The 27,827-nt window shown below is 45.1% G+C and overlaps 2 protein-coding genes across 4 annotated transcripts in view; one reads left to right on the plus strand and one right to left on the minus strand.

Moving 5' to 3' along the window:
* LOC149342198 (uncharacterized) overlaps nucleotides 1–6,592 on the plus strand; it is a 55,566-nt gene extending 48,974 nt beyond the window's left edge. For 2 of the 3 annotated variants that reach the window (XM_089544481.1, XM_089544480.1), the window contains exons 25-28: nucleotides 1,284–1,369; nucleotides 1,472–1,604; nucleotides 2,354–2,452; nucleotides 3,545–6,592. In XM_089544481.1, coding sequence (XP_089400607.1) covers nucleotides 1,284–1,369; nucleotides 1,472–1,604; nucleotides 2,354–2,452; nucleotides 3,545–3,877 — 651 coding nt within the window. In that variant the 3' untranslated portion in view covers nucleotides 3,878–6,592. The remainder of the gene's footprint in view (nucleotides 1–1,283; nucleotides 1,370–1,471; nucleotides 1,605–2,353; nucleotides 2,453–3,544) is intronic. The other variant, XM_089544482.1, reaches the window with a different exon arrangement.
* Nucleotides 6,593–9,850: 3,258 nt separating this feature from the next.
* LOC149342199 (lopap-like) lies at nucleotides 9,851–15,098 on the minus strand. The gene is made up of 6 exons (XM_089546764.1): nucleotides 14,952–15,098; nucleotides 12,833–12,966; nucleotides 12,713–12,742; nucleotides 12,178–12,254; nucleotides 11,657–11,764; nucleotides 9,851–10,029 (listed from the first exon to the last, which is right to left on the minus strand). Exons 1-6 carry the CDS (start codon nucleotides 15,081–15,083, stop codon nucleotides 9,851–9,853), a joined length of 660 nt encoding a protein of 219 aa, XP_089402890.1. The 5' UTR covers nucleotides 15,084–15,098.
* Between the last annotated feature and the right edge of the window lie 12,729 nt (nucleotides 15,099–27,827).

The following is a 27,827-nucleotide window of genomic DNA, read 5'->3' on the forward strand; positions in this document are numbered from 1 at the left end:
TACACGATCTACGAAATCTTTTGGGCAGAAACTTCGTACTTTAATGATTATTAGGGAGCTCGACGGACACCATTTAAACGATAACAAAAAAGCCCCGAAACAAGACATCAAATCCAAACCTCTCCATTATCCATTAAAGTCTCTCTCCTGCTCCTCCTCCTCAAACCTGGTAATCAAAGGATTTTAATGTCTAATGGCCTCTTCCGGTCGGCGAACTCGCGCAATTTTTCGGGCTCAGCGATACCGAACAGCGTGTTTCAACAAGTGACTTGGCCTGCGATTTCGACTGGCCGGCGACGGATACATTGCTCCCCGGTGGATTTCGAGAGCTGGACCTAATTGCCGATTGCAATATGCCATTAGATACTGGCACAGGCATAGCCTAGCACTGATAAGGCTTGAAAATAGCCAGCCGTTGCTAACACCAGTTAGAAATATTGTCACCCATGACTGGAGATCGCAGTTACGCTGGCCTGGTATTTGATAGTGTATATACATCCATCTACGAAGAGCGAAGAGGTCATCAACCTGTGCCTCCCGAAGCTAAACTACAGCTTTGAGCAGGTCTATAAAAGACCTGAAACAAGGGCACCGTAAGATTTTAGGGTAGAATGTGTTGTAACTGGTTTTTGGTGGTTATAAGCGGAGTAGGAGTGGTCATGTAGCATATTAAATCTTTCAGTGGTAGCATAATAAAGCGCTCAGCTCTGGTTGAAATTCTGGCGGCTGTAGCTCCGTTTCAATGAGGCAAAATATAAAACGCTATGTACTGAGATTTCGGTACTTGTTAAAGAACCTAATGTAGTCTCAGTTCTGGAACGTATCCAAAGGTGGGCCCGAGGTGGCCTTCACTGCACCCCTCTCCTGATATAAAGCATATCTGAAGCCCCCTTTCCCCAATCTTCTGGCAGTGCTTTTGCTGGCCACGTACAACTCAGCACTACACCCCTCCGCCAATATAGTAAATTATCTTGCGCCCCTGCCGAAAAAAAAAATCTGGCTACGTGCCTTTCTCAGTTGATGCGAAGACGTCCACTAATAGGTTGACGCAGGCCTCATGGCCTAGTGTACACTGGCATGCAGAAAACCATCAGTCAATAATCCTGCGGCATCTTTGTCCTAAGAAGTGAAGTTAAACATCTCTCCCAGTTCCGATGTGCACTGTTTCAGCACTCAAACGCATGTTGTACTCTGGACAATATGTTATTCTTAGTGTTGCCTGTCGCCCTGGGATGTCATTCTAGTATGCCGCTCTAGTATGTCGTTGTTACAATTATTTTCAGCTCAATGTGGGCGCACTTTGCCTCGTCCTGTGGAAGATGTCACACGTGCGCCTCGTAGTTGAAAAGTCAACTGCAGAGAAAGTGCAGTGAGTATTGGTGCTTTGATTTTTACTCTTGCTGCCGTTTGTCGAAACCTGTGTGAAAGGCAGTGTCTCGCTTAATTCCCTTCTTTATTTTTTTTTCTCAAGGAACTGGATCAGAGGAACGTTCATACTACTGCCTATTCTGGGCGTGACGTGGCTCTTTGGCTTCCTCATGCTTGGAAATGAAAATCTGCACACTGTTGGGGCTTATTTATTCACAATCTTCAATTCCCTTCAGGTGAGCAGCCTCGCTTGCTTTTGAACCCGCTAAATATTAATATGAAATGGCTCTAAACTGTGTTTCGGACTGTGGGCAGTAATAAAGAATGCAGAGCTTTCAGGAGACTGTAGAGAATAGAAAAAACACGTTGCGCCACGTTTTGAGAGAATCGTTCAGCATGTTGGCGATGTCAGCCTTGAGGTCAGGTACACATGGGAAGGTTGCACAGCGAAGACAATAAAGAGGAAGAACATTATTGGTGGGTGGTAGCACTGGTGCCAGCCGGTTAGTCCGGCGCCCAAACACGTCTTTACGTAGCAAGCGAACTCCGTCCGCAGTGTTCACGTGCATGCCGTAGACATCACCACCGTTACCACTCAGTACCGTCATCTCGGCTGTATAGTTTGCTTAGTAAATAGCGCTTTGCATAAGAAGAAACAAAGCTCTTGAGCCTAAAGTTGTCAGGAAAGTTCTCTGGCCGCGCGCGCCACCAGGTCTTTGCTTGCCGTTTCATAATTCAGGTTCTTGTATCGGGCAAGCATCACTTTTAACAAGTGATTAAAGGTTTGTGATCCACATGGAGCGCATAACTTGGCTTTTTTTTTTTTTGCTAGTACATTGTGGTGTGCTTCTTCAGTCAGTATAACCGCACAAGTAGACACAACTCGCGGACAGAACATTTTAGTTTGCCATGCTAAGTCAACATCATTAAGTGTTGCTTCATACACTGTGCTCAAAGGTTCATATTAGAATGCTTTCTCTCGCAGGGGTTAGGGATATTTATTTGTCACGTATTCATGAGCAAGAAAACGAGGGAAGCGATATTCAGAAGCGTCGTTTCCACGGGAAGCTTCGTGAAAGGCTCGGTAAGGAACGGTGGTACCTTTTCAGAACGCACTTCTTTCACGTGCTTATTTGTGATGACAAATTCGAAAGAAAGGTTCGATAACTTAACAAAGCCTGTCTAAACACGCAGAGTCGAACATTTACGAAGTGATTCTCTGCTGGAAAACAATGGAGTGCTTCAGTGAGGAAAATTTTTAACGTGGATAAATTACACATCACAATTGGATTTTATTTCAGTTGGTTTTTTTGCATCAGTTTACCTCGTCCAGTTTACTGTTGCAATAACTTTTTAGCAGTGATTGTTGCAAGAAAAATGCAATCATAAAAATCTAGGTCAAATAGCCTGCGACATTTCATACCATTTCTGGAAGGACGCTAAGATATAAAAGAAATGGGCGAACTCCTGTCCAGTTGGCTGCTTTGAGCAAACCACAGCGATTCTGACGAAGGAGAATTTGTTTCGATAACTACTTCAGCACAGTAATCAATACTCCTATTTAAACCTGAAGATGTTGTCCCCTCCGATCAGACCCATGACGGTGCCGTGCCGGACTACACAGGAAGGCCCGGTCTTCAGGCGCACTATGCTTAACAATGTCAAGAAAAAATTGTGTACACTGGGTAAACCATGTTTTATCAAATGCTTCTTGCTTACATTTAATTCTTTTCTTGATGTCATACATGAACCTAACCCAGGTACTTCAGTGGTCGGTTCTATACTGTCTATGCATCGTAACATTTTCGTTTCACAAAATTCCTTTTCTCTGAGTGCATAATGAAGACACATTAATACCTCATTGGACCTAAACAACCCAACCAGTTAGGTATTTGCCTAGGGCACCTTGGTTCTACTTAAGATTATCCATAAGCTTGGTGGGGCCCAGACACAATTGGCGCGAGTGATCTTAACATTGGTGATGTGTTCACAAAATGTATACTCAGTCTCTACGTACGAAAATGCACTCTTTCTCTACGCACGCAGCGGACATCTGGGAACACAAACACGTAAGACAAGGTTTCGCTTTCCGGGTGTGGTGGATGTGCATGCGTGGCGCTTATCTTGCTCTAGTCTGATGCATACTCACTACGGCCCGACCTGCGCCCACCCGCAGATGTCGTCGCGTCCATCAGGCTCCGGATCCTCGTCCACCAAGACCACCTGGTACCCAATCTCCTTATCATCGAACTCTACCTCCCACTCCTCGTCCTCCTCGAGGGGCATCCCCTCAACCGATGCCAAACAACCCTCGCAGTCGTTCGACCCTGAAGGCACGTCGTGTACGAGCCTCCAGTGGTGGCCCGGAACCCGCTTCAGGTACAACCTGCGGCTGAACGAGAGCGGCGGCTCCAGGCCGCCCCGACGCGGAGCTCTCCTGGCCGGCTCGGACTCGGAAGACCAAGCGGCCCTCCCCAAGTTCCGCAGGACCAGAAGCATCGATGAGTGACGGACGCCGCGCGGCGCCTGTATGCGCTGGGGGAACCGTTCCTGCCTTGTCCACGTTGCGGCTGCATTGTCGTACTGTGTATTTCATAAGCTCGCTGGACTTCCACTGACGTCTCTTGCGGACTTTGCATGGAAGATTTCTTTGACACGCGCCGAAGCCACACGCCTGTTGTATCTTTGAACTTGGCGGTGAACACGGTTTTTCGCAGAGTCGCTGTTCGGGGCTCTGCCGGAACATTAAGTGACCGTGTGCCAAAGGTTTGGATGCTACACCGTAATGCACAATGTTATATGCTAGTATACTCAAGATCGTGTAAAGCCTTTATGCCTATTGCTGTCGCGCGAAAAACGCATCATTTACCCGCTCATGTTTCCGAAATTCGTCATTTCATTCTGTTTTTGTGCTTCGCGTTTGGAACCATTCTTGAGCCTAAAGATTTCTGCACAAATGCAACGTGATGTGAGACGCGCACAAGATTTCTTGAGTGCCAAATCGCGATCAATGTCACTTGATGTTCAGTCGCCACCACCGGCACAACTATTTGCATATTAGCGAATTACTTGTCACTCTTGTCACTCTCTAGCGCTATTCACCGACTCAGTGCAGCAATTTCTACCGCTTTTACCAAGCAGAAATTAGAAAATCAACAATTTGACTAACGTTAAACGAAAAGAACTCAGATGCGGTGATTTGTAAGGGATCGTTCAAAGTTCTTTTTTTTTTTTTTGCCTTGTTGGCCTCTACAAGGCTAACGACGGGACCTGCTGTCATCCGGCTGCAGAAGCTTAAACCGAACGTTGAGTTAGCGAGCGAGAAGCTCTCAAGTGCACCTCCTTTGTATTTCACCCAAGCGCCCACCATATCCAGGCAACATTATCTTCATTTGCTATCCCTCACGTATGACCGAACATTTTTTGCGCTGATTCCCTGTCACCTGCAACCTTAAATGCGCTACGCTCCTAGTGATTACCGAAACCATCATTTATGCAGAATTAAAGTCTGCACCTTTCTTCAGAGCAGCTTAGGGTGCAACAAGCAGCTCATGCTAAATTGTAGACCCATTTTAACTCTAGGTTCCTGGTGTTCATTCGGCGCCCACAAACCCTACCTACTGTTCCCTGTGCTGTCGTTGCTATGCTAATGCTTTGGCAGATCAGTGTGTATATGTCCCCACGGAGGAGTAACGAACGTAGTACGAACTCAGAATTCAGTATTCGGATTTTGCATAATAACTTCCCACGGTGGTAACCGAAACGTCATCCATGTCATCGTTATAATAGTTCGGTTATAAGCTCCTTTGGCAGCATTCATTCGTTTCTTGTCATTCACTGTTATAGATGGTAGAGCGTGGCCATGCATCCAATGAGACTTCGGCAGATCCGATGACGAAACCTATCGGAGGCTAAATTATTCGGCATCTTTGCGTTGGGGTTTAGTATTGCTTGCATAATTGCGTTTACTTTCTTAGTGGCAATTTTTTCACCCATAACATCGGCTCTTTTGCGTTCACATCTGGGAGAGTGACCGCATTATAAGCATCTGCAGGAGTAACATGCAAGAAAATATTCATTACTATTTAAATGTCGTTAACCTGCGTTCATGTGCCTCAGCGGATGCTATGGTGGTGGTGGTGGCGTGGTGACTTTAGCTTGGGAAATCTGCCATGTGTCTAATGTTGAGTTCTGTTTGGCTTTGGAGACTTCAGTGGTGAGCTAAAAGTAGAAAAATATAAGAACAAACACATACCGACACCGTATCCATAGAATCCAGAACGTGGCGAACCAAATCACCCGTGTCGAACAATGTAAAACGGAAGTGTGGCTACTACAGGCGTGGACGGTGACCCCCAAGATGCACATTCAGGGTATGAGACGGAGTTCAAAGCATCGTTTCCCTTTGTTATGTTCCTACAACACATTGCATAGATGTGAGCCTAGATCAAATGAAATCCAATTATTTTTCTTTCAATGGAGTCATGGTTGTCCAACGAGTCCTGCTTCGGAGCTGTCGCACGACTTATGTATTCTGTCTTTATTTTTCTCTTTAAGTAGCATGTGTGGAGGTTACGAGAGCAACCATTTTCGACCCATATAAATCAAGACTTCCAAAGAGACCAGTGAATGCATATAGGCTGGGCAAATAATTTTTAGTAACAGTGAGTGTGATGTTGTGAAAACGGATAATGGCATTTTGTATAGTGCTCATGAATGCACACTTCAGCAGAACTTTTTTGTGTACCTACGTCATGCAAAACGTATGTCGATTTCTTGAGAAGAATAGTTATCTCAAAAGAAACTAAAAGCGAACACTGAGCAAACTTATTAGTTCCTCAAGACCCTCCGAGGCTCACGGCGTCTGTTCACCTCCGATGCAACACTAGTCAGGGCTCGACATTTCCTTTGTTTAAGTTAAAATGTGTTCTTATTACAGACTTTTTTTTTGGTCAGAGTTGGTCAGTGGATTGAAGTGAAAATACTGTAAACACCACTTTTACGACTGACAAGTTCATGATGTTGGAAGTGTTGCAAGCATCTTGCGAGGCCTCGTTTCTAGGTATGGTGTGCTAGTCAATTTGTGCTTTTATTTTAGCCCATGCGCGTGATGAGTTTGTATGGCACGGGCCTCAACTCAAATGTAATTGTGATGTGCCGCGCATAAGTTCTCGTCTGTTCGTAAGCGCGCATCGCTAAATAAAGTTCACGTATTTCCTCCAGAGGTAGGGAGTTGTGTGTACTTCTTTTTGTCTTTGGTTTTTTTTCTGCTGCTTTCTGGCTCCTGCTAGGCTGAGATGCAAGTGTAACAATTACAATATACGGTCGGCTGTTGAAAAACAGGTGTATCATCCTTGACTTATCAGAAGTATGTCCGTCAGCTGTTAATATGCGATGGCATTTGGCAGACTGTTCTAATATTTACTTGATTAAAGGGACACTGAGGAAAACTTCTTTCAAGTTTGTTTTTAGTAAAAATCAATTCTATAGGCCTTTCTGGAAATTGTGATGCATGTCCAGCTGCAAAAGACGCATTAATTGCTAAGAAAACTTAGATTTAAAATTTTCCCACAACTTGATTCGAACTCGCGGCATCAAGACTAAAAGGACCAAAAATGGCTGCGGCCTAATTGCACGCGCTGCTGTCAGTGACTGCGACAGTGCGAACTCGGTCGCACTAGATTCGTGACTCTTAAGACGCACCACGCCTGGCGTTGGACTTTCAAAACCAGCGCTGCTGCCTCGGACATTTCGCCTTTCGTACACTTGCGTCTTGAGGGTGGCTTAAATACTTTCGCAGCAAACTTGCATCTATGAAAATTACCGCACTCGAGGGCTCTTTAGAAGCACTGGAACTTTGCATTCTAAACTTTTTGCGTATGTCGGAATGTGAAAACGAAACAGTACCAAACCCAACACAGTCCAGCTGGTTGAACCACAGCTAGAACACACTGACTGAATTTTTCATAAATATAAGCTGTTCATTTATTTTTTCTTTTGAAGCCCTTGCTTCGCTACATATTACGCCCTTACGCTTACGGTCACATCAATACTATGCACCATTAAACCCAACACAACACAACTTCGGCACACGATTCAGTTTCATAGCTTGTATAAAGATATCGGCTCTGTCATTGTCATTCTCGCATTCAACGACCTCTTGTACGATAGGTAACTGCAACAGATGATGTTGATAAGGGCTCTGTGCTGTGGGCTTCCAGGACGGAGACGGGGGCGGGAGACCTCCACTCTTCTCTTGCACCATTGAGCATGTGCTGAGGTTGAATCCCCAAAACAAAATTTCATTTTCTGCTGGTTACCTGCTCTTCAAAGAATTTATTTCAATATTTGCGCGGGCACGATTAGATCTTACTCTTTCTGTTCCTGTCCTTATCTTCTTTAGTGCGAACATCCGGAGTCATGGCCTGAAATCAGTGTGCCAGTATACAGGGTGTCCCAGCTAACTTGGACCAAGATTTATAAAAAAACTAAGTGTTCTTCACAACTGAAACCGCGTGGATGTTGTTAGGGTTTATCTTAAGTTACAGTACCATTTTTTCGCTAATCCTATATGAATAATTACTCGAGATAAATAAATTAACTTTTTAAATATTGCTTGAAACGTTCAGGCGTCAATAGGAAAGTTGTGGAGCTCTACAAATATTGTCCAACCCAGGCACTTTCAACGAGATAGACTTAGCGTGGCCGTTTTTATTCGAGAAAAACGAAAGCCCGCGGAGTTTAAAAAATACCACGTGACAGCGCGCTCCGCGCGCCCGGATGCGCCGCGATTACAGCGTTCTCATCCGTGCTTTGTAAAAAGCATCACTCGCTTCGCGCCTTTCGTGCTGCCCAAGACGGGGCTTCGCGTTGTGCTTGGTTCCAAGATAAGCGCCAGTGAGTACGGGCGGCAGTTGAAAGAAAGCACGGCTCCCGTTTCTTGGACGATAATCGCGCTGTCACGTTAGCAGAATGCATGTGGAGGAACGATGATAATCTCACGAGTTCGAGTTGGGAGCAAGATTCAGCAAGCAAAGACGCATATAACATGCCTGATAACGTCGTGTCAGTTACGCTGAAAAACAGGAGCCGCGCTTTCTTTCAACTGCCGCCCGAACCCACCGGCGCTTATCTTGGAACCAAGCACAACGCGAACCCCTGTCTTGGGCAGCACGAAAGGCGCGAAGCGGGTGAAGCTTTTTACAAAGCACGGATGAGAGCGCTGTAATCGCGGCGCATCCGGGCGCACGGAGCGCGCTGTCACGTGGTATTTTTAAACTCCGCGAGCTTTCGTTTTTCTCGACTAAAAACGGTCACGCTAAGTCCATCTCATTGGAAGTGCCTGGGTTGGACAATATTTGTGGAGCTCCACAACTTTCCTATTGACGCCAGAACGTTTCAAGCAATATTTAAAAAGTTAATTTATTTATCTCGACTAATTATTCAAATAGGACGAGCGAAAAAATGTTGCTGTAACTTTAAGTAAACCGCAACAACATTCACGTGGTTTCAGTTGTGAAGAAGGCTTAGTTTTTTTATAAAGCTTAGTCCAAGTTAGCTGGGACACCCTGTATATAGTTTATTTACTGTACTCTCGGGACCAAAGGCATTTAAATAGGAAATGGGCTACATAGAATAAAAAGGATGAGCAGACTACAGTGATTGTTGTTGCAAGGAAAATTCAAACTTCCTAATGAATGAACAAAGTGAGCTGGCGTATCACAGCAACTTTGGTTGTCTTCGATGGCTAAGATATAGGGAGAAGGCTTTATGTCATTTTTCAAGATTATATACAAATATTTCGAGACACTTTACCTATCTCTCCGGCTATTTCATTTAACTGCCTGTGAGAATTATATTTGGTCGCTATGCATCGAACCCTGGCCAATTCACTGTCTTAGGTATGCGCCGGGCATGACGAACAACATCCGACAGCGAATCGGGTTCGATGCACACCGATGTGGCTTCTGTCTTTAAAAATGTATCGCAGCCTACACACCAAGTTTTCAGAGCCGCGTGGCACATTACGTACAACCAGCCTGTTGGCACCGAAGTAGAATTTCAGAAAAACTGTCGGCTTGAGCAGGCGGTTGTAGTTCACGTTCCATATTCTGCGCTCATTTTCTGCACAGGTTTAATCTGCACCCCAGTGACTCGGATTACATCCTATCATCCGTAACCACATCTGTTTTAATGTTGTACTCTTCTTCTTTCAGCTCCAGCAACTCACTGCCCCACCTGCTTTCTCGCTCGCAATGTTCAGATTTCCGTTCACCAGCTTGAGAGAACGAGAGGTGTCCATGTACTCGCAAGAACGCAATCATGTGTAAAAATTTTTTAATTAATTACCACATAAAACTCATCATTTCTAAGTCGCGTCTCCATACTGTTTGTTGAGAGACGAATAATGCATTGTCCAGTAAGCTCCCAAGTGAAATAACCGTTAGCAAAATGGATCTTTCAGGTGTACACGTTCCGTTCTTTATTCGTCTTTCGATTCTTTGGGTGTAGCATCTTTCTGAACAGGGTGGCCTTTGCATGTTTTTTGGTCTGTCGGCATCAGGAAATAAGAACTGTAGGTCAGCTTCTTCAAGTGGTCCATGATCAAGTTCTGCATGGTTGTATTAAGCGCCGGCGTCCTCGAAAGAACCCATATGTTTTCTGCAAAAGAGATGGACACACAAAGAGTTAACGGCAGTTAACGACAGTCGTCATGCAATCTGTTGATGCGCAAATTTTACTCGAAAGTATCATACCATCCCCAGTTCCTCTCATTTGTTGTGTACTCACAGAATAAGCAGATAGGTGTACATTCATTACTATGAGGCCATTGTACCGGAAGACGCTGAAAATTATGCGTGAAATCTGGCTATCAGCCCGTCATTCCAACACTTCGGGGAATAACTGCCACATCTCACCATTTACACAAGTAGACTTTTGTGAACGGCTTGTCTCGAGGCTTAGTCGGTGCAAACGTTTAACAATGGATACACAAAGCAATTAAATGCATCGTTGCTTCTCCGCTTGTGCCCGTAAGCAGCAGTTAATGAGTTGTGTTCATTACTCTTCGTTACCGTCATTTTAATGATCAAAGAAATGCTGTAGGCAACCCCTCAAGGTCTATTAAATATGAGGCCAACATGTGTTAGGCTTACACTCTTTGGTCTATAGGGTTGGACCCCGGCCGCGGCGGCTGAATTTCGATGAAGGCGAAATTCTAGAGGCCCGTGTGCTGTGCGATGTCAGTGCACGTTAAAGAACCCCAGGTGGTCGAAATTTCCGGAGCCCTCCACTACGGCGTCTCTCATAGCCTGAGTTGCCTCGGTACGTTAAACCCCAATAAACCAAACCAATCTTTGGTCTATGTATTGTAAGGAAGGACAATGAGCAGAGCCCCATTTAAAAAGGACTAGCGTCCCCTCTCCCCCTCCAATCTGCCAGCAAAAAAATGTGCTTTAAAAATCTAGTGAGCCCCTTTTTTCTTCGAATGAAGTTTAAAAAATGCCTACCACACGAGGCGCCGGCCACGCAACCACGCGCTTTAAATATTGCTCAAAAGAACGTTCAGGGCTGCACGAAAGCAGTAAACAGGATGGCGAGCACGTGGTGTTAATTTCCAAGCAGCTAGAGCAAGTAGCTCATAGTGAAGAGTTACAAGCAGGCAAACAAGCCGTTTTCTCTTGCAGTAACAATGTGCTCTCAGGAATTTTGTTTCATGCAAAAGGCTGCGGATCAGTACCTAAGGTACGCAAATGCGCAGTGTGGCTGCATTTTTCTCTGAGCACTTTTTCTTTATTAACCAGACACTAGATTTTCAGAACGCATCTCATGTTGCAGTCGCTTTGATATCTTAAAATTTGCATATTTTCGTGTCCTAAGCTCCTCGGAAGCTGAACTCAAAGGTAAATACACGCCTTGAGAAGCGCGAAAATGTTCTATACTGCATTTTCGTCGAAAATAAAGGGACAAAGAAATGTATATAGCCTAAAACACGATAGAAGTAAGGTAACATTATTTGGCGAGTATAGGACGTTGCCACGCTAAAAAAATGCTGTTTGGTGAACAAGATCGCTCAATAACCATTTAAATAAGATAACTGCCAGTGTACCCCAATTTCACCATTGTAGTGGGCCAACGTGTTTCTGCACGGAGCTTAACTGCTTAACTGCCACGGTCATTAGTGGCGCTAGGGTGCTTGCTCTACGGAGTAGATTACGTGAACATGCGACAACGCTTGCCGAACATAAAAAGCACTGTTTTGCTTTGCGTATAATGCAGTGCAGGGTACCTCTCCGGACGATGCCGCTGATGATGTTGTTCTCGCAAGCCCAGAGCACGGCGTATGTGTCGTAGTCTGAGTCAAGAACCATCATTGGAGAAGAGTACTGGAACGATGCTGCAGAATAGAGTTCATGCTTTGAGAATCAGCCAGGCCACGTGAAAAAAGAATGCGCCTTAAATCTAACCTCACTGATTCGGAATGCTCATTATCACAGCAGTTCGATTATAACTACAAAGATTTGGAACACACAAAGATTTTTAAAGCTAACCAATCGCGCGGTGCTTATATTTTCCAAAACATTACAGTCATCAAACGTGGTTCGCTATTCCAAAGCCGCATTTAACGCTCGATTCAGTGTCTCTGCAAAACATTTTGGGGCTCTCACTCCCAGAACCCAATAAGATGATGGATAATCTCTGGAACATGCAGTATCTTTCTAGATTGTCGATTTCAACGTGCACGCAGAAAAGACGAAACGCTTATACTCGCAGTTCAAGCAGCATCTTCTATAAAGCACAAATACGTACCGCCTTTGAGCCTGATTCCATATGGACTGTTTGCGTCTCTTGTGAGGATCTCTCCGTCAATGGAAAGGCTGTCTGCCCTAAACACCATAGAACAGGTTAACTGACAAGTTGAAAAAGCTCATGCGTGAAAAAAATAAATAGTTTGCAAAAATTGCTGCACATATTTAAATCAACATTTTTGCAACATATCGCAGTCTTGCATTACCTGACGTGTCTTCCGTAAATTTTTGAGAAACGTTCAAATTAAACATAAAAAAGGATTCCTCCTATAGACGAACTAAGCCAATACGTTAAGTGTGTCCTGTTTTCTCTCTTTTGTTTGTTCTCCCGTCCCATAGCTTGATAAAGACAGTTCTGGTACGTTTTCTTCACCTCTGTGCTAACCAATCTATTTCGGCGTGCTCATCGAGCACGATTTTGAGAAGCTGTTATGCTGCTATTGTGTACTTTAAATCTGTAACGGTTTTGATTAAAATTACGTGTGACGTTCAAAAGAAGTAATGACCTCAACAAACTTCTCGCCTGCATGTCTTACCTGTCGCCGCTTGTAAAGACTGCGGCTACCCTGTTGAAAGAAAGAGGCATCGTAAATGTAAGATACGTCATTCAGCAATACCCTACGCTTAAATAGCGCTTTAAAAGAAGTCCAACTTACGGGTTCCTTTCTCCAAGGACCTTGAGCCCCACACTGTTTTCTTCGCCTTTGTCTAAACAGTGAAACCTAACGCATTTCACCATGTATTCGATAATAAAAGGTGTTCGTAGGACCTCGTACCACGTCCCCATAAACTGCAATAAGGAAACACACAGAGAATAATAATCAAGTAAAGAAACAAATTGGTATTGGTCTCAAATACGAACCAGTCCTTCCGCAGGAATCAGCATGCTGCATTATTTCAGGTCAGAATTATACAAGAAGGTGAAAAAGTAAGAGCAAACGTCAGAGTATGCGGACATAGTATGTGAGCGCTATAGAGCCCAGGAAACGAATTCTCAACACACGCTTACCGCATGTACTCATATCCAGTCTATATGCTTTCTGTAGCCTGTAATATGAAATGTAATCGCACAAAGCGGGACAAAATCTTGTCTTAAAATAGGAAAGCTTATGTGAATAACGTTCAAGAAGGGGTTCACTGCGTAGACGAATTGATAAAGGGTTTGTAACAAGTGCGCACTTGTCTATAAACAGTTTTCTGATAGCCAACAAATCCAGTCATCTTCACATACTCTATGAATAATGCACAGTGTAGCTGTAATCCTATAGCTTTAGCCACCTATTTTAATGCATTTTAATCGCATGATTTCCCCAATCAAAACTCTTTGCCCATTGCCTATAATGAACACAGAATCTCCTTGAGATGAATTCAAGGGAAGCGTGCAAATTTGATTGGTATATCAAGACTCCAACGTGACAGAATTGACTTACGTAACGTGCTAGGCCTGTTTCAGACACACCTTATATGAGGAGGAAGCGAAAATTGTCCTTAGACACAGATTACAAAAAGAATCTTTTATTAATCTACCCAAGCTAAAAAGAGGACACATGCGGTGACTTCAGTTTTTTGCTTTACCTACTGCGGCGACGAGTTCTTGTGGTGAGCCGTAGAGATAGCATTTGTTGCGGGAGTCTGCTAAGGACTCCTCGTTTGTCAGGTCAGTTGCGTTTATCAAGCTGCGGATTTTGCCTGGGCATGCGTCACACATTACACTCAGTGAGAGCACATTTTGCGCAGTGTCCGATTATTCACACATGCAACCACAAGCGTACATTACTTCCTAGTGCTTCAGCCCGCTGCTTATTTGGCTGCTTTGCATGACGCTGCCGCTAGGCCTCCGCGTGCTCACGATTATATTCAAGAGTCTCTTCCAGCAAGCGAACACGCTACGTCGGTAGCATCCTGTGTGCTGATTTCATTCGACAAGTGCACTGAGTTTTATTTTATTTGTTATTGTGATGACGCAAACGTCTGTGCACTCACGCTTGAGAGAGTCGGGCCGCGCTCTTGCAGTGTTACTTTATTGTTACCATGGCGCTGTCGCTATTGCCACGAACGCCAGGCTTGTGTCCTTGCTAGCTTAAGACGAAAACAAAAACCGAACTTCCTCCTCCTACTGAAGTTCCTATCAATGACTGTCAAAATTAAAATAATTTATTGCTTCAAAAAAACAGCGCCGATACAGGACGTGTTGTGTAGTTCTCTCTCACCTACGCCTGTTTGCACTATATAGCTTTGTACATGATTTCGCAACTAGCCGAACACCTAATTGCCTTTCAGCGCTATGCATCGCTCAGAAAAGTGCGGTACAAAATTTCAAACCTTAATTTGTAGCATCGCCTGATGATGGGAGCACAATATCAGTGGTAGGACCCTCACTGCCATTGACATGTTGTCATGACACTTCGCAAATCCATGGGTTCCTTCAGCGTTAAGTCTTTGCACTTCCTTTCATCCTTTCTCTTCGCCTTGGGAATTCTCCAGCCCCTATTATTAAAAACGTAGCTGTTTGGCTCACTGCTGTGCTGAGTCCCCGAGGTCATCCACCACTAAATCTCTTACAATGTTAACAGAAAACCACAAGCAAAGCGCATGGACCTAAGCCTTCGTACCGTTCGACATACGCTAAATTTTTATTTCACCCCGTCCCGCTTAAGGTCCCCTTCTCGGCAGCTCAATGCTTAAAAGAGTGAAGCAAGCCTGCCTTGCCACTGTAACTTCAGCCGGATGTGAAGAAATGCAGAGGTTGAAAGCGAATGACAAACTATGCCTCACCCTATTAAGATCAAATTCGTCCTTCTCCTTGAGCGTCGGGCAGGTTCCCGGCATTACCATGGCGAAGACGGCGGTCGCTTCCAGGATCGTCACCAGCCAGAGGACAGCGCAGCCACGTGGAGGTCGCCCCATGGACAACGAGCAGAAGCGCGCGCGCCAGCGCACGCGCATTCGTCACAGAGCACGCTACGAAACTGGCACCGAGGCGCAGGCACAGACTACCCTCAGAGGGAAACAGGCATGCGAGCGCGTAACACAAGGCGGGGAGCCGTCGAGGGCTCAACCGTTGCGGATCAACTCTCGCATCCGCTCGCGGGCGTGCTGCTCCGCTGGAGACGGTTATCGCGGGCGTCCCAATGCTGCCTTGAGAGAGCATTGTGCGCCCAGCGCTTCTCCTCCCAACCGGGAACCAACAACAAGCCGTGCGTCTCCATTTTCATGAGAACCGGATAAGAAGGCTTCGCTAGGAGGAGGTTGGGGTATGTGACGCTACGGCACCTTCGCGGTACCGCCACGCTGAAGTGAGTGCGGAACGCGCGTTTCACCCGCAGCTGCTATCGGGCACGTGGCCACCAGAGAAGAACGTGTCCACTCCACGAACGCGCGCTTCAATTTTGATGTGGCTTGGGGGGTAGAGCGATGCTGCCTTTGGCTCCGACCGCTGCCGCCCCGGGAGCGCAGCGAAGCGTGACAAGAAACGCTTTCTGAGGAATCCGGGGTGGCCGTACGTGTAATGGAAGGGAGGAGGGCACCGGTACGCTTCCAGGATCGTTTTCGTCCAATGAAAGGCACCTCGGCTAGGTCACTTGCTAGGCCGAAATTCCGAGTGAGCGGTCGGTTGACTATGCCACTCGCCACAGTTTTCGTCATTCGTGCGATTCGGGTCTTATATCTTATTTGTGAATTCCTTTATCTCTTCCTTTCTATTGTTGATATGTTTACCTGCTTGTTTATGGCCTGCATCCACCTGTCATGAAATGTAGGTCGCAAGAAGCAAAAGAGGGCGCAGAATCACGGTCATGTGTGATGTTTGGTGGTCTCCTATGAGTAAAACAAGGTGATGCAATTTTAAGCAAAATATAAAGTGCGGAAACAGCTTCAATCAAGTTACAATAAAAGCTACAAATAATGCTTACATCTTAACCTTGGAGAAAAATGTCCTCTGGTCCGGAGCTCGGCCCAATGAACACAGCCTCACCGGAGCCCTCATTCTGCCGGCTGTGCTAAAATAGATTCTTAGCAGATTGCAGGGCGAGACCTAACTGACAACTGGAAGCGAGAAAGGTTGCCAAGAAAACCAGCACCGAAATATGAAATTATGGCAGGTGAACACCAGTTGAGGCTTAATTTGATATCTTTTCTAACTCCCAAGATTATTGGGAGAATTTCACGGCCTTCCCTATACTTTGTCCACTGTTATCTGTCTATGAATGTCACAAACTAACAACAGAGGTAGCATTATAGGGGTTCAAGCCTTTACCAACAGAACAGTCGTACTGCCCATTCTATATACCCTCCACATTACCCGTATTGTCCGCTGTTTTAACTGTGTTGCATGCTGAATACCAGGGCATACATTCGGCAATGTTCAAACCGGTATTTTCGCTAAGCGTGCAGCGCCTCAGAGGCACCGCAACGTGGCATGTCCCTCGCGCCGATCGTCGTTCTAGGAATGACCTGACGTCAAGTAGGTGGCTGCAATATGGTCGTTCTGTCAGGACATATTTACCAATTTCAGAGCACCACAAAACGTACTTCCTTCTCCTTGTGCAGATTATTTTAGTCTCAGAAGAAGTTAAGGAATTTACGCATAGAGAAGATAGATTGGTGCTGGAGGAATACTGCTCCAGTTTACAACTCTACGCTAGAAGGAGGGACCAAAGGAACGACAGAGGCTTAAACGGCCCGGCGTCGGTGCGGCTTGCGAGTAGCCTATAGATGTTAACAGAAGCAAGACAAGATTGATGCTTGATAAGCAGTTGACCAAGACCGGACAGCACCCCCGCACGAAAAAGCCGGTTCACCAGAACAGCCATGCCAGCGGCAACTGCCCGCTGTTCTGGAGTGTATTTTAGGTATAGGCACGGATTGCGTGGTTCAGTGCTATACGAAAGTGGCAGAAACCATTACTTCGTCTGTCCCGCAGTGGTTGCTCAAGGGTTACAGCGTTCGTCTGCTGACCCGAAAGACGTGGGTTCGATCCCGGCCGTGGCGGTCGAATTTCGATGGAGGCGAAATTCTAGAGGCCCGTGTACTGTGCCACGTTAGTGCGCGTTAAAGAACCTCAGGTAGCCGACATTTCCGGAGCCCTTCACTACGGCGTTCCTCACAACCTTAGTCGTTTTAGGACATTAAACCCTAATAAACCGAACCATTACTTCGACTCTAAGGAAAGAATTTTTTGTTCGTATAAACCGAACACTCGAGGCAAGACCTTATAAAGAGGTGCAGACTTGAAGTTTTTGGCGCTCGTTTCTTCTTTTTTTTTTTTTTTGCCTTGAAAGAGGCCTATGGTCCTAGCGATCATGAAAATGAGCTCAAAATACGAGTTCACGTCGTTAATATTGAATTACAAATGATTTTGTACCGGCAGTTTTGGTCTCGGTAGGTGCCCAGCACCGAAGTGCACCCTGACGTCAAAGTCGACCAGCCAACCTATACTACCACTTTCCTGATGACGTCAGCGTCGCCGACAAGCACTGGTTCTTCCTGTGAATGACCACTGGTTTCGGTGACGCCTAAATAATTGGGGCAAGTGCACACCGACCTCACTCGATGCGGGTGGAAATACAGAGTGACTCCTCAGACAACACTCAAAACCATACTAAATTTTGTCGCACTCAACGCCTGCGATTCAAGCTTACTAGAAGGAATCTCCTGTGGCCCATTAAAAAAATCATATTGTTTGTTTGCATCCAAAATTTGCGTATGTACCCCTTCAGCTGAGAAGTTTTTCCCTTGAAGAAACCTTTCGCTATGAACAAAAAGCAAATTTGCGTAGCCGATACAGTACATTAGTTGACGACCACAGGCGTACAAAATTCTGTGACATATCCGCCCTAATCTTTGAAATAAATGTTGTGATAACGGAAACATGACAGTCGGTTGGTTTTTTGTATACTTCAAAGTAAATTTGTCTTAAACGGTAAATAATAACAGCCTATTGTCTTCATTTTAATACATAGAGATAGGATACGAAGAAAATCGTTTACAAGGTTATCGCCAATGGCACTTAAACAACAAACAAACGAACAAGAACAATAACTTGAACACTGACACGCACTTACAAGAGTACCAAGAAAGAACAAAAACTGCTCAATTGATAATACATGCTTTGCTATTAATTCGATCAGTTTGTCTGCGTTAGCGTATACGCTGTTTTCGTGGCGAGGAGGAAAACAGCCTCCAACGCAGCGCACGCAGCGCCGTTCCTCCTCTTTGGTATGTGCCGGTGGCAGGAACAGGCGCGGGGGCACCAATTCATGATAGCCTGGCATACCGCGCAGAGTAAGTCGCTACGCTGCCTTTTGGGCGACGAACTGCTGCAAAGCGTTTTATGTCTAAATATCGCCATGAATCGAGAATCAACGTCGTCGGACTACCACTACCACTCATGCAGTGCGGAAAAAAATTAGCTGCACAGCCATGCGAACTGCATCGACAGCAGCGGCATGTGCGTTCGTGAAAGTTGTTTCAGCTGCACCGCTTTCTATGAGACGAAAGCGTGCGGTGCCTTTGCATTAAAAACGTCAACCTAATGGGTTGTTATTTATTTAGTAATACTGCAGGCCAATACTTTGGCCCAAGCAGGAGGGGCATATCACAAACAAGAAAGCACAGAAAAGCGTATACAATGCAACACGAAATGAACATAATGCACAAAAAGAAGCACAAATGAGAACGTCAACATCGCTAACTTGCACAAAAATGATTTCGCAATGCAGCCATGAAATTGTTAGACTGAAATACACTTATGGGAAGTGAATTCCAATCGTTCACCGTTTGAGGGAAAAAACTGTACTTGTAAGCGTTTGTTTTCGCGAAGATCGGTGCAAGCAAATACTCATGACTGTGTCGTGTTCTCCTTGTAGAAGGCCGACATACGGAAGCTGGTAGCGTCATATTATTTTTTCCAGAAAGAGTGTTATGCAGTAGTACAAGACGATTAATTTTTCTGCGTATTTCGAGTGTCTGTATTCTATTTGTAACATTATTGAGGACGGCGAATCCTTCCTGGCATATTTCCCGTATATAAATCTCACTGCTTTTCTCTGTAATCGCTCAAATTCTTTTGTGTCTTTCATGGTATGCGGGTCCCAGAGTTCGGAAGCATACTCTAACTTCGATCTCACTATTGCATTGTAGGCTAACATTTTAGTCCTTACAGGCGCGTTTTTAAGCTTTCTCTTTATGAACCACAATTTTTTTAGCGCAGCTGAGCAAACATCCCAGATATGAGTTGACCATGTAAGCTTATTGTTAAGGGTAACGCCAAGGTATTTGTATTTGTCGACTTCAAGGACAGTTCTATTTCCAAGTTGGTACGGAAAAATGCTAGCAGATTTTTTTCTTGTTACGCGTAAAAGTACAGTTTTTTCCGCATTTTTGTGCAAGTTAGCGATGTTTACATTCTCATTTGTGCTTCTTTTTGTGCATTATGTTCATTTCGTGTTGCATTGTATACGCTTTTCTGTGCTTTCGTCCCATCGGCAGCGTCTCGTGTGTTTTTAATACGTTGGTGGCGGAGAATGGATGTTCAAAAAGCCAGTACTCATGCTATGAATGCAAGGATGATAGGCAGGAAAAGTTCACATAATACGTGAAAGTGGAAAAAACTAATTTCGGCGAAATCATGTAAGCGAATCGTTGAAGTTCAAGAAAATGTGAAACGGCATGCACGCTGGTATTGACAATAGGTAAAGAGGTCGCGAAACAGCGCTGTAATCGTTCTTGTTTGTTTTGTTTTTTTTTCGCGATAACACACCTCGTAAACCTGTTGCCATTAGTTCGTGTGCAAGTGACAACGTGAAATGGAGCTTTTCGGCGGAACACGCAAATTTATCCACACAAGAAAATGGTAGTGCACGTTTCTTAGCTCGGGTCAAAAATTAGCAGGAGATGTGTCGTAATAACTAGCTATAGAAGCCGGCAGACAAGGGAGATTATGTAAGCGTGATACACAGGTGCCTAAGCAATTAGGATTTGAAGAGAAAAAGCACGGCCGGCTTAACCCTTTCCCACGCTATGTATACAATTATGTACAAAGCAAACACGCAGCTTTTTTGGGGAGTTGGCTGCACCTAGAAGTGATTTATTTGTTTCAGGTGAATTTCGCATCATTCATCTCACAACAAGTTGATTTTTATGACATATAGCGAACACCGTACATAATATTTCAAGAAACAGAGCGCGGGATAGCATGTCGTCCGCCATTTTTGTGCCAACATATTTTGCCACCAGTAGTACAATCATTTCTATTTCGCAAATTCAAGCGTAATCTGACCCTTCGAAATAGAAAATGTTTCCATGATCGCTCGGGTGTTTACTTGATAAGTCGTAACATTTCGAAGTTCATATTTTCTTCAGTTATAACGCTTTGTACGAAATTTCGTACAATCCTGCAAAAAATCGACTGCTAGTATTTTACACAGCAAAACTAAATAATTTTTTTTTAATGCCTGAATACACTATTTAGGGGGAAAAATATTCCCTTTCCATGGACACAAAATGGCATGTCAATGAGTTTACGAGGACAGAAAATTCGTGCACTAACGGGGACAGATGAGCCCAGGACGCGCAAGCGCTGGCAAAAAAAAAAAAAAAGAAAAGTATGAAAGACGGCGGCACATTTTTTTCATCGCCGTGTCCATTCCTGCTGGAAGCGGCGGTCGTCATAGGATGACCCTGCAACGCTGACAGTATCATTCAGCTTAATAAGCGGATCAACGTTCTGCGGCCGGGCCGTAGGACCAATCTGCTGATAAAGCTCAATAAGAAATGAAGCCTGCCATGACGCATCATCGGAGTGGTGGCACACGCCGGGAAGCGTTCCAGCTTGTCGACTAGTCCTGTGGGCTGCTTCTCGCACCAAGCCCAAGGGCAGACGCTTCGAGACGAGCGCCCCTTAGCGGGCGAAATGGACGCACCGTTCTCGGACCACTCCATGATTCTGATGACGCAGAAATGCGTTTGAGCCAGCGGGAGTGCGTCCACCTCTACCACCGATAGTGCATAGCTTACCGCGGTATACCTACTCGCCGAAGCGAAATCGGGACGCGGATCGACGCACATGTTACGCGCCATTTTCTTACGCCTGGCTGTAAGTATACCAGTTTCTACTCTCGCGCACGTCCTCTACTCTTTAGTTTCCGTTATTCGGGCCGGCATTGTATTTCACAGTGGCTAAATTTTTCATTCCTTGAGTGATGGCAGGGGTAAACGACGTTCGTCACATATCTCCTCAGTATTCACGGCGGCGTCGGCATTTACCCGCTTCGACGTTGGCGGCATTTGTGATGGAGGCGATGGAGGTGGGGAGGTGGTTTTCATACCTCAAATGTCTTGGGGATGAATGAACCGGAATGTAAGTTGGTGCGACTGCTGGGCGCACCAACCTGGAACTGGTGGTAGCTTCGGGATGAAATGCACGATAGCGGCACAACTATAGCGAATCTCTGAGGTGAGTGTTAGAGTGGTAAATTTTGTGGAAGAGACATATACTTTTTTATTTACACAATACTGCACACCTCATAGTTCTAGGCAGAAGGGGTAAAAACTAGAAAAGATCAATATTTGTAACACCAAGAAATAACAATACAATTAAACAAAATATGATCACAGTATAAAATTTCAGACAGACAGAGTATCAGAAAAAAGAAATAGGGACACAGCATTACACAATGTTTTCCAGGATATTTGCAAAATTTGCGTTTTCAAATACCCATTGAGGTAATGAGCTCCAGCCAGTTATAGTGCGCGGGAAATACGATTATTTGTGTTGATGAGTCCTTGCAACGTAGAGGCCGAAAGCATAAATATGCTTGTGCCAGGTTTTCCGAGTTATAGATTGCATGGCCTAAGGTTTTGGAGAGAGTTCATAGTTTCCATTTACCATGTGAACGAAGAAAGATTAATCGAGAAATTTTCGGTCTGAAGTGGATATGCGGTATTTTATTGGCTACCATTAGCCTCATTTACATGAACCCGACAGCGGCGGGTCGAGTCAGGGGATCCAGTTGAGCAAGGTCAGCCCAACTCGACGATGCATGTTTACATGAATTCGATTTTAGCGAGTCGAGACCGGTTCAACGGAAGTGTCGAGCAGCGCAGCGGGAAAGGGCAGTGACAGCCTCCAAGACTGCGACACGGCACCGCTGTCTCGCAGGCGCGACGGCGCAAGCGAAAAGCGGGTTCGCATTGATCCTCTCCCCTGCCGCTAACTCGCCTCTTCGACTCCATGCTTTCAGAAAGGTGGTGTTAAGCTAGAAGCCTACGGCGCCAGTAGCCTTTTTCTCCTAGTACTTGTATTTTTGGTCTCGTCTTCAATAAACTAGTTTTGTTTGTCAGGAAGTTGGAACTGCTGCCCCAACCGGCAACGTGTCGCCGGACGAGTGGACGAAGCGGACGAAGTGCCCTTCGTACTGCTGACCGCATACGATCATCAACCAACGTGCTATCGTTATTCGTCGCCATCGGAGGGCATCTGACGAGCCCTAACCGGTCATTCCGACGACGATCCGGAAAAGCTTAACTGGCGGTTCAAGCGAGTTAACCTTCCCCCTGCAAGCGAGTTAACTGGACTCGCTCTGCCGCTTATTTTACTCGACCCGACAGCGTTTACATGAACCCGACAACTGGTTTTTTACCCGACAAGTTAACTCGACTCGACTCCGTCGAGTTCATGTAAACAGGCCTATTAGAGCGGACAGAGAGTCAGTATATCGGATTTTATCGTATATAAGGTGCACTGCACGTCTCTGTACTTTGTCTAGTTCCTAAAGTGTCTTTTTTTGTGTGTGGATCCCAGTCTTCTTATTCGAATTTGGGCCTAATGCGTTATATATATACCGGGTGTTTCACCTAAGTCTTTCTGCAATTTTTAAAAATAAGATATTTGAATTAGATGCGCGCTTTTTCTGGTATAGTATTGTCAGTGGTGTAGTGCATCATAATGCAGCTAAGACGTGCTAACTAGCAGGCTTGTTAACCAATATTTAATAGTTAACTTTTAAACTATTACCGTTGGGCTCTTTAATTATTGAGAGGCATGAAGCCCATCAAAAGTAATGTACATATCCGTTTTTAGAATTTCGAGAACGCGATTATCCTCGGCGCTGTGGACCAACAAATTTCGCCTACATCGCGCCAAAATACATGCGGTTTGAGAAGCTTGCAGGCAAAGCAACCTCTCCAGTGAACCTAACTCGTCGAAATAGCCAAAATTTGTTGGGCCACAGCGCCGAGGATAATCGCGTTCTCGAAATTCTAAAAACGGATATGGACATTACTTACGGTGGGCTACATGCCTCTCAATAATTAAGGAGCCCAACGGTAATAGTTTAAAAGTTAACTATTAAATATTGGTTAACAAGCCTGCTAGTTAGCACGTCTTAGCTGCATTATGATGTACTACACCACTGACAATGCTATGCCAGAAAAAGCGCGCATCTAATTCAAATAGCTTATTTTTAAAAATTGCAGAAAGTCTTAGGTGAAACACCCTGTATGCCAATAACTTGACGCTGTGGGTATTGCTTTCAGTTTATGCTTCAAGAGACCTATTTTTTAATTTTTTTTGCAGATGACGTGATAAAATGACGCGAAATTTTGCGGCGGACTAAAATATAAGGCAAGTCTTGACTGGATAAGAACTATCTTGTTAAGCTGCTATTTATGACCTGTGGGTTCCTCCCATATGTATTCACAGGAGCAGCAGGAGCAGTATGTTGACCAGCGGAATCGTGTTTACAACCTCTTCAAGAGGCAGCTCTCGGTGCCACTGTTTGGCATGGAGAAAACGTACCAGGAGCTGAGAGAGTGGAGCGAGGCGCCCATCGAGTCGGCCGTGGAGCAGCAGTACAAGAAGGCCAAGCTGAAGCTGGACAAAGTGCAGGAGTACGAGACTGCTCTGCTGTGCGAGGACACTGGTGTGCCTGACCTGTCGCTGTACCTGCCCTACCTGGAGTGGGAGCAGGGGCAGGGGGACCCCGCCCGCATCCAGTGCCTGTACGAGCGTGCCCTGGCCCAGCACTGCCTGGTGGCTGACCTGTGGGAGCGCTACATGGCCTACCTGGACACGCAGCTGAAGGTGGATTCGGTGTCCCTGCCCTGCCACGAGCGGTCCGTGCGCAACTGCCTCTGGTCTTCCAGCCTTTGGGCCTCCTACCTCAAGGCCCTGGAGCCCTCGCATGCTTCACACGATAAGGTCATTCCTGTTCTCATAGCTACTTCCGTATAATGGTCCAGTTCTGCGGTCAACACTTTCTTTAGAGAGGTGCACTCTTTCACCACTTCCGATCTCTCGCTTCCTATCATAAACAGCTCCTAATATATCCAGCTGTTCCGCATTACTTTAGTTTTTTTTTATCCAACTTCATGTGCTTGGAACCTCAAACACGCATTGCAGCTCTTTAATTACCTAGAAGGACAATGTCATCATCAAATCGGAAGTTGCTAAGTGCTGTGCTTTAACTTCTGACCCAAAATTTTCCCATTCCAACCCTTTGGGCGCCTCTTGCACACACGCAGTGTAAAGAGTTTGTCAGTTTCCGTAACACATTTCCTGATTGGTATTTTATCACCTTTCCTGTGGTCAAATGTTTTCGCTGTGCAGTCGCTATATAGGTATCGTCTAGAACCTTGAAATAAGTATCTTCCACACTGTGGCAACGCAATGCCTGTGTGAGGACTGACGGTCACACTGAATCAAGGGCTCTTCTGCAGTCTTTGGAAGTTAGCTAATTTTAGGGGCTAATTAAATTCTGCAGATTGCTTTATGTCCTGATTGATGGCGTGAGTACGGCTTGTTGTCTAGTACCGTTTCTAAGAATGCTCTGATTCTAAGTGATTGACTAAAAGAGGTATGAAAGCAGTGGCCGGTAAGCTTATGAGTCAGTAATTTTTTTTTTACTTTTTAACGCTTCTTTCACGTGAAATCACATGGCGTTAGCTTTATTCCTTGATGTCAAGGATTTGACGGACACTTATCGGGTTGGTAATAATGCTGGCGAAAAAGTATCAACCGTCGAAAAAGAGTGGTCGGCGCTTACTTTTCCACCAGCTTTATTCAGGAATTCGATGCGCTTGAGGTCATGAAGCATTGCGTACTGAGGGTGGCATGCTTTCCTAGCACAATATCTCCAGCGACCCTCGGTCCTTATATTCTCATGTACGTAGAAATTAATATTCGTGCATATTTTTGGTGCTTGCTTGTTTCATTCTAGAGCACAGAAAATACAATGTTCAGCTCACCAGAAATTGCCCAATTTCTTGTTTTCTTTTAAACTTTTCTATATTAAAGCTAAATATGTCCCCGTATCTTCCATAAAACGTCACTATAAACTCTAATATTAATGACTGACATGATGAGGCCTCTGAAGCTTCTGATTTAATCTGTACATCAAGAGCCTGCCAGCTTTTTGACTTACTGTATAGTTACCCTCATGAGATACAACGCTGCGCGTCTACGCAATCTGCGTTACTTACTACTAGGCTATAGGCTGATTCCTGTCTGATCTCTACAAAGTTTAAACTATTTAAAATTTGTAACAGTTTCTAAACCATCATTACAGCATTATTTACCACTTTTTAATGGTAAGTCTATCGTTACAGATAAGCAGAAGGTAACGAAATACGCTCTAAAATCATTTGGAAAAAGAATTGTCCCCCTCTTATGCGTATCGCATTGTTCTGTTGTTGTACAGCATAATTTGTTTTGCATCATTAATCGTCTTGAATAAACAGCGCGAACGAAGACGAGCACAAAAGACAAGAAAATGGACGACACAGCGCTGACTAACAACTGAGGGTTTATTGCTGATCACACAAGTATAAATACATAGACGTCGGCAGAGAGGGAAAGGTATACAAAGTGCAAAACAAAAAAAAACAAACCATAAATGTGACAACAGCAACAGAAGCGCGCTAGAAATCAGCGGAGATTATCAGCCCCCAGGAGTGACAGCTCTTTTTCCAGTAGTGTTAGCGAAGGAGCGCTTATACATGCATTTCCCTGCTTGAATATGTTGAAGGCCTCGATAATTTCCCTCGCGGTTTTTTCCTGATTTTTGGCAATGACCTTGGTTTCATGATATAGCGGTACGCACTGTTTTTTCTCTGTCTTTGCCCATTCACAATCCCGGCAATGAATGCCGAGGTGACCGGAAACTACTTTTGACACTTTATAGCTGTGTTCGCTCAGCCTTTTATTGATACATCGTCCCGTCTGTCCAACGTACTGCCCTCCACAGGGAAGAGGGATGTTATAAACAACCCCCTTATCACAAGGGACGAAGCGTGACTGGTGCTTAGTTGTGCACTTCGCCACTTTTCCTTTGATCTCATTAACAGATCGGCACAAACCAGCCAGACGATCAGGTGCGGAAAACACAACATCGACACCTGCTTTTTTCCCCACTTTTTTCAGGGAGTGTGAAATTCCATGTAGATATGGAATCACAGCGACACGTTTGCGGTTGTTGTCCGATTCCTGGCCGTCTCGTGTAGCTGGTTCTGACTTGCTCTTCTTTAGGGCCGACTCAGCTACTGACGTGATAAGTTCTAGGGGGTACCCTGCCGAGAGCAACCTTTTTACCTGGAGTGAAACGCTGGAGTGCAGTCTGTGGTGGCAGGATTTTGTTAATGAGCTGTTCAAACAGGACCCTATGATACCCCTCTTAATGAGCTTGGAATGGCAAGAACCATAGGGAAGAAGGGGCTTGTTACCTCGAGGTTCGAAAGCCCAGCAAACGTGGCTAGGAGTGAAGTACAGGCCAAGGTCTAGAAACTTGATGCGGTTGTGAACAGGGGTTTCATAAGTGATCTCAAGGGGGGAGAGAGCGTCAGAAAAAATGGACAGACTACGAGACACCTCGGTTTCAAACTCCTGTCCGGAGCACTTAACAAAAACAAGGTAGTCGTCGACAAATCTAAATGTTTTTACGACCTTAGTTTCACCAAGGCGTTCGTTGAGAGCACGGTCGCATCTGGCGAGATAAATGTCACTGAGTATGGGGGCGATACAGGAGCCTATGCATATGCCGTTTTTTTGAATGAAGATGGATGAGTTCCACTCAGTGAAAGTTGATTGCAGGTACAAGGAAAGCAGATCCAGAAATCTTGCTACAGAGATACCGGACGCGTTTTGAAAGGCAACCACGCCATGTCGGTCAATGCATTCACTGACACTGGTTAACAGATCGTCATAGGGAATCGAATAGAACAAGTCCTTCACGTCAATAGAAAAAGCTAAAAGTTCATCAGCATTGTGCGTCGTCAGGAAGTCAGTTACTTGGTCCGAATTTTTTACCTGGAAAGGATCGTCAACAGAGATTACGGCGAGTTGCCGCTTAATGAATTCAGCGAGGCACTTCTGCCAAGTACTTCACTCCTAGCCACGTTTGCTGGGCTTTCGAACCTCGAGGTAACAAGCCCCTTCTTCCCTATGGTTCTTGCCATTCCAAGCTCATTAAGAGGGGTATCATAGGGTCCTGTTTGAACAGCTCATTAACAAAATCCTGCCACCACAGACTGCACTCCAGCGTTTCACTCCAGGTAAAAAGGTTGCTCTCGGCAGGGTACCCCCTAGAACTTATCACGCCAGTAGCTGAGTCGGCCCTAAAGAAGAGCAAGTCAGAACCAGCTACACGAGACGGCCAG

This window comes from Amblyomma mixtum, chromosome 5 (assembly GCF_055824585.1).
Source record: "Amblyomma mixtum isolate Tamu chromosome 5, ASM5582458v1, whole genome shotgun sequence".
NCBI classification, from domain to species: domain Eukaryota; kingdom Metazoa; phylum Arthropoda; class Arachnida; order Ixodida; family Ixodidae; genus Amblyomma; species Amblyomma mixtum.

What these genes read in the sequence shown, in the direction of transcription:
- LOC149342199 (XM_089546764.1), bottom strand. Translation starts at nt 15,083, where the DNA reads ATGGGGCGACCTCCACGTGGCTGCGCTGTCCTCTGGCTGGTGACGATC. An exon ending in GTCTTTACAAGCGGCGACAG is followed by an intron (nt 12,255 to 12,712) that starts GTAAGACATGCA and finishes TATGGTGTTTAG; the next exon opens with GGCAGACAGCCTTTCCATTG. An exon ending in CAGCGGCATCGTCCGGAGAG is followed by an intron (nt 10,030 to 11,656) that starts GTACCCTGCACT and finishes TCTCTTTTGCAG; the next exon opens with AAAACATATGGGTTCTTTCG.